This window comes from Balaenoptera ricei, chromosome 11 (genome assembly GCF_028023285.1).
Source record: "Balaenoptera ricei isolate mBalRic1 chromosome 11, mBalRic1.hap2, whole genome shotgun sequence".
Classification (NCBI taxonomy): Eukaryota; Metazoa; Chordata; class Mammalia; order Artiodactyla; family Balaenopteridae; genus Balaenoptera; species Balaenoptera ricei.
The window spans coordinates 69928414-69934811 of NC_082649.1; the positions used below are offsets into that span (position 1 = coordinate 69928414).

Consider the following 6398-nt stretch of genomic DNA (forward strand, 5'->3'; position numbering starts at 1 on the left):
GGGAGTTCCCTATCAGGACTCTTTTTTACAGCCAGAGCCACAAATCTCCTGGAGGAGGCAGTTGGGAGAATGGTTAAGAGCCTGGGTCCTGGAGTCAGGTGCCTGTGTTTGAGTCCGACTCCTCATCCTTTTGGCCCTCTGAGCATTTGTTCTTCAGCTTCCTCCTTCCTGCTTCATCTGGTACCCATCTCCTCTTACTTTCCCTTTTCCAGAATTGTGGTCCTCTTTATCCTCTGACGGCCCTTGTTTCCAATTGTGAGCTTTTTTGGTGAAGTTAATTGCTTTCTTTTCATTTTCCTTAGATCTTAGGAAAGAGGAGAGTGAATGTGTTTTTAAACAGCTAAACGTTCTCTTCTGCTTTATGTTTTTCTGTTGTTTTAGTTTCAGTCTCCAGCTTTCTTTTATTTTAGATGTGTCCATTATAAAACATATGGTTGGCTATTTTCAAAAACCTAATATCAGATTCTGTTAATAGATGAATTGTACCCATTTCCATTTAGTACAGACTTATTCCCATCTTTGGGTTTTCTATCCTGCTTTCTTATTTTTTTCCATTTCATACTTCCGTTGAATTGATGGAGATTTCTTCTTCATATTTTTTCTCTAATGTTTTAGGGGTCGTGGCTGAGGCTGCTGGTTGCCCGCCCCCCGCCCCCCATACCTACTCTCTCTTCTATCTTGTAAACGGCACCCTGATGTGGGGCACATTGATTCGTTCACCAACATTCTTGTTCCCTCTCCTTTCAGGCAAGTTGGAAGATTGTATTTTCCTTCTCCTTGAAGTTAGACACAGCTGCGTGGCTGTTGAGCCAATAAAAAGGGAGCAGAAGTGAAATAAGACACTTCCAAGTGGAAAACTACAACGCTGGTGCTCTTCTCTCCAGCCCTTCCTTCCCCTACTTCGAGGAGCGCAATCACAGGAGCTCATATCCACATGGAGGTGGTGTAAGCATGGAGCGGCCTGGAAGGCTGAGCAAGCATCCAGAGGGACACCTCATGGAGAATTGCCAGGAGCCCCGCAGATTTGTGTGAGTGAGAAATACATTTCAGTTAAGCCATTGAGATTTGGAAGTTTGCATCACAGCAGAGTCTAGCCTCTTTGGTTACACCTGGCGGCAATGCGTGTCCTTGTAGAAGGGAAGGTCTGGTAACAGTTCTAGCCGATGAAATACAAGTGGAGGGGGCTGGGTGAGTGAGCCTTCTGGGAAAGGTTTTTAAAAGAAATGAAGTCAGCTGGCGGAAGTGTTTCTCTTTTTGCACTACATCTACTCTCCTGAAATGCAGACATGATGGCTGGAACTCTAGGAGTCATCCTAGAGTAAGAGGACTAGTCCCATCCTAGGAGTGCAGGGTGGAAACAGAGAAGATGGGACCTCTTGATATTATGCAGCTGCTGTACTTTGGCCTTCCCACTGCTGGGCTTTATTTATGGGAGAAGAAAACAAACTTTTGTTTTGTTTAAGCCACTGGTTTTCAGGTTTCTGTTCCTAAGAGCCCAATACAATTCCCAACTGTTATGGAAGTTATTTAAGTAATTTTCATTCTTCTATTATTTATACTAAAGTTTTTTTTAATGTTTTTATTGTGGAAATGTTCAAACACATCCAAAATGATACAGAGTAGACATCATTCCAGCTTTAGCAATTATCAACTCATAGCCAAACATCTTTCATTGATATCTCCCACTTTCCCCTCCTGGGTTGGGTCTTGTGGGTGGTCCTGCCTGCTCTCCTGGAAACCATGTTGTCTTTAGCCTGCCCCCAAAAGATAATCTGTGTCCCCCACCCACAGACCTAAATCCACCTTCTATGATGCCCATGGTCCCTGCCTTGGCCTCAGGTGGTGAGGTCCCCACAGTCTGTGGCTTCTTGTCTCTGTCCTAGGCCTCTTTGGGACCACCAGTCCTTTTGGCATGTCTTACCTCTCCCATCTTGGAGGTCCAGGGACTCTTGGCTACTTCCCAGCCCCATAGGGAGTATACAGGGCTCAATGAGGGCAGCCCTCAGACCCACTACTTTGGTACCTTCCTTGGCTTTTTTGTTTGTTTTGTTTTGTTTTTGGCAGCACCACACGGCTTGCAGGATCTCAGTTCCCTGACCAGGGATTGAACCCGGGCCATGGCAGTGAAAGCCCAGAATCCTAAACACTAGGCTACCAAGGAACTCCCCCTTCCTTGGCTTTTACTACTTTTTGCCTCTGAACCATGCAGCCTCCCCCAGATTCCCCTGTGCCTACTGGGGTGACCTGAGGGGAGGGGCTAAGGACAGGATCTGGCAGCAGGCTGCAGCAGTACCTAAACCCCCTCACACTCCTCTGTCTCAGGGCAGTGAATGGGCTTTTGTCTCTTCCTGTGTGTCTGGAACTTTCTCTACCTGCCCTGTGCCCTACCCCCTTTTGCTGTCAGAATCTGTGGTCATCCTCTTTAAGGTCACACTCTATCCTCAGTTCTTTGTTCTGAAGATATGAAAGCCCAGTTTGGGAGTGCCCAGAAAACATTTTCTTCTCAACTCAGTCCAGCCCTTCTACATAATAAGCGCTTATTTCCAGACTACTAATTTATGATGGACCTGAACAAACTTGATTTTTAGAAACAAAGCTGAACAAAGACCTCTTTACACCAGCAACATCCACCCGGCAAAATGGGAGTGGGTGGGGTAGTGGTCAGAACCAGTGTCCTTCAGTAATGTGTGTGAATGTGTGTGAGTGATCAGCGGGATGTTGGTCAGCCCACTCAAGCTGCCAGACATGCATGGCAGTGGCTGTGGGCATCTCATTTAGGGTTTGGCATGTGGGAAAGAGAAAGAAGACAAGGCAGGATGGAGACCCTGGAGCCGTGGGATCAGAGCTGAGGTTGGTGATGCATGAGGTAAGGGGCTATAGAGCATGGGGTGGGCGTCTTGTGGCAAGGAGACTAGATGTAACCTGGGGACCTTTTCCAGGGCTGAAGGGGACCTGTAGGAGATGAGCCTTCACTTACTGAACTACCTTCTTAGGGACCTGGGAGGCTAGGCCCATCTGAGGGTCAGTTTATTTCTTTGTTGAACAGGCCTGGGTCACATATCTCTTGGGGCCACGATGTCACCTGGGGGAGGAGCATGAATGGGGATACCAAGTCCCCCAGAGTGCTCTTAGGCTCACTCCTGACTCAAAGCTGCAAGCATGCTCCTCCCATCCCCACTTCAGTGTTTCAGTGTATTCTCAGGAAGAGTTCATTATGTAGCTCAGTTCTCAGTGATGGTGGGGAAGAGAAGAGAGGATCTATGAGGTTCTGAGAGGTTTACCTCTAAGAAGTCCCACCTGTGGCCTCATCCCTGCTGAGGAGAGGATGGCTCCACAAATCTAGGCAACTAGCCACAGACCTTGCTGCTAAAAGAGCTTCTCTCCTGACTCCTGTTCTATGCTTCATTCCTCTGCCTGGGGCTCTCTGATGCCCAACATCCATGGGGTTAGACCATCCCTGGCTTCTCAAGACCCCTGATCTTTGAAGGGACTCTTGCAGGTGGTGGTGAAGACTTTGGATGAAACTTGGCTTTCTTGGGCTGCCCCAGAGTGTCCATTATTCACACCTGTGTGGTGCCGTCTTCCTGGGATCCCCTCTACCTGGGACAAGAGGCCCAGCCTACTTTCCCCCTAACAGCCTCTCCCCATCTCAGGCCCCAGCTCTCAGGAGGGGCTGCATCTTCCTGCTTCCAAAGGTTTTTGACCCAAAGCAGCTCTGCCTCTAGATCCCCATTTTACTTTGCATTCTTAGCTCATCAGAGAGCAGAAAGCCTTGATTACCTTGAGCCCACTGAGTGTTCAGCTTGGAATTCTGCACGACTGTCCCCAGGTGGGACCACACAGGCTGATTGGCGGGCATATAACTCAGGCTGGGAAGGACTTAACTCAGCGATTTTCAAATTGTGGCTGCACATTGAATTTCAGTGCCCAGGCCACTTCCCAGCCAATTAAAGCAGAATCTCTGGGTGGGCCCAGGCATCAGTATTTTTTTGTGTGTTTTAGGGGATTCCAATGCCCAATGTAGGTTGTGAGTCAGAGAGTTAAATTCTTGTCAGCACAGGTTTTAAACATCTCTCACTGCAGGGGTGGGCGCCTAATGGGCTAGTCACCCAGAATTCCTGTCATGTTCAGTTTGCAGACCTAACCAGTTTCCTGCCACTCACTGCTGCCAGTATGGGAGGAGAGAGCTGTGTCCGACGCTCCTAAAAGGGGTCCCTTGGAAGAGTGAGGAACCTAGCTGCATCATTGTCACCTGCAGCTACTGGAGGTGATGGATGTTGAACTGAACTCTGAATTCTCACATCTGTCACAGCGCTTCTAGGGACACCCTGCCCTGAATCCCAAACACACACACACACACACACACACACACACACACACACATACAATGGGCCCTGTGGTGAGGGAAAACCTTACCCAGCTGCAAGGCCCATGAAGACCTCTGACTTCTGTACACCTCCCCAGCTGGTCCTCCCATCCCTTGCAAGGCCACCCATCGCAAAATTCTGGGGAGGGCCGTGGACCTCAGACTTCTGGGATGCAGGTTCAGACAAACATCATATCTGACACAGGGTGAGAGTGAGGGATCTTGGGCATGGATGACAAAGCAGAGACTGAGATATCATGTTCAGAGACAGTTGAGACATAAATGCCAAGAGATAACGAGAGACTCAGCAAAGCAGAGATCCATCAGTACCCACTCGAGGCAGGCCCAGCAGAGGGTGTGGTAGTTTGTGGGAGGGTTGGGGAAGAGAGGGAATCTTGAGGGGAGGCTGGCACAGCTGCTTCTGAAGATGTGGTAGGATTTAGAGGCTGCGTCCCCAAGCTAATGACCTCCAATGGCAGAGGGACAGCCGTGCCCCCTGCCCACCCCTAATCCTCCTCTGCTTGTTTACCCACTCCAATCCCCAGGCTCTCTTTCCCCTCCCCAACCCCATGCTTGGTTCTCCCAGGGAGTGGCCAGCACAGGGGAGGGAAGCCTTGTCTCAGCCCCTGGCGAGGGAGGCAGCAGGCACAGCTGCAGCATCTCAGCTTCTGTGCTGGCCTTCCCCAGGGGCTGGCTTTGGCTGGCCATCCCCCATTGAGGCACAGTGCCTGTCCTGCTGTTGCTCAGCTGGGGTACCCTGTCCTCCTGGCTCCCTGCTAAGCTCTGTGCTGGCCCTGAGGGCCTTGCCAATCACAGACCTGTGGAATCCTGGCCTTCCCAGCTGGCTCTGACTGCAGCCAGTCCTACCCTGAATGGAGATGGCTAGGCAGGGGCTGCAGAAAAATAAAGCCCAATGCCTACCCCAACTTGTGGAGGGAGCTCTGGTCAGGCTGGCTGAGGTGTCAGAGACTGACCTGGGCCCTGAGGTTTCTTTTGGGTGCAGGATTGGTCAGGTTTGCATTAGGAACAAGGGCCTAGTGTGAGTTGCTCTGGCATGGGCTTTAAGACGATGCCAAGAAATCTTTTTTTTTGGGTGAAAGGCAGGAAGATAAGGGGCTGATCCCTCATCTATGGGTCTGATTTCCAAAGGGCAAGACCATGGTCAGTAAATATCTTTATTGGAAGAGAGATCCAGTCTCCTTGGCTCTGCCAGCACCCTAGGTCATGAGGATTTCAATGTCGAGCTCCAGCCGGCTGGCTCTGACCTCATAGCGGCCCTGGATCAGGCCTCGGGTTTGGCTGGCATGCCAGCGCCAGTGAGACTGGATGATGCAGGCCGCTTGGTGTGCCTGGAGAAACCGTCTGCGGGCTTGCCACATTCGAACCTGTGCCTGCACCTTCACCACTGCCCACTCCTGGCAGGTGTAGAGTCTTAGTGCCAGGCGCCGTCTTTGCTCCAGCATCTTAGCCTGCATCGACCTCCACCAGCACTGGATGACCCAGGCCCTGAGTGCTGCATGCAGTAACGTCCAGCGTACCACGTTGCCACGCCACCATGACTGAATCTTTATGGCTGCCTTCTCTAACTGATCGGGGGAAGGAAGAACATGGAGATGCTCAGTGGGGTACCCTCCCACTCCTAGACCCACCTCTGGTGCTGGAGGAAAGGGGGCCTGGCCCAGGTAGCCCTGGCCTCTCATTTCTGGGCCCCATCCATTTTATTTCCAAACCCCTACTCACCTTTAGACACTGCTCATTATCCGCTGGGCAGATCCCTTCTATGTGGGCCTCACTCACATTTTGTGTGTCCATGGCCCTGGTCTTTAGGGTCCACTCATCTATCAGTTAGGCCACCCTAGTGTTTAGCCCCGCCCTCAACTGTTAGGCACCCCCATCACTAGACTCCGCCCACCTGCACACAAGGCTCCCCTCATCGGGTCCTGTCCATCCACATTTTGCCCACATCTCTTTCTCCTCTTCTTCTGTTTGTATCTCCTTAGGGATTGACCAGTCACCTTATTTATTGATTCCC

At 50.7% G+C, this 6398-nt stretch overlaps 1 protein-coding gene across 3 annotated transcripts; it reads right to left on the reverse strand.

Moving 5' to 3' along the window:
* Positions 1 to 5583: 5583 nt before the first annotated feature.
* IQCF6 (IQ motif containing F6) lies at positions 5584 to 6178 on the reverse strand. Of its 3 annotated transcripts, none has more exons than XM_059937659.1 (2): positions 6164 to 6178; positions 5584 to 5952 (listed from the first exon to the last, which is right to left on the reverse strand). In XM_059937659.1, exons 1-2 carry the CDS (start codon positions 6176 to 6178, stop codon positions 5584 to 5586), a joined length of 384 nt encoding a protein of 127 aa, XP_059793642.1. The 3 variants fall into 3 exon arrangements, with proteins under 3 accessions (XP_059793642.1, XP_059793640.1, XP_059793641.1); XM_059937657.1 differs by having other exon boundaries at positions 6107 to 6178; XM_059937658.1 differs by lacking the exon at positions 6164 to 6178 and adding an exon at positions 6061 to 6079 and having other exon boundaries at positions 5584 to 5957.
* Positions 6179 to 6398: the final 220 nt, after the last annotated feature.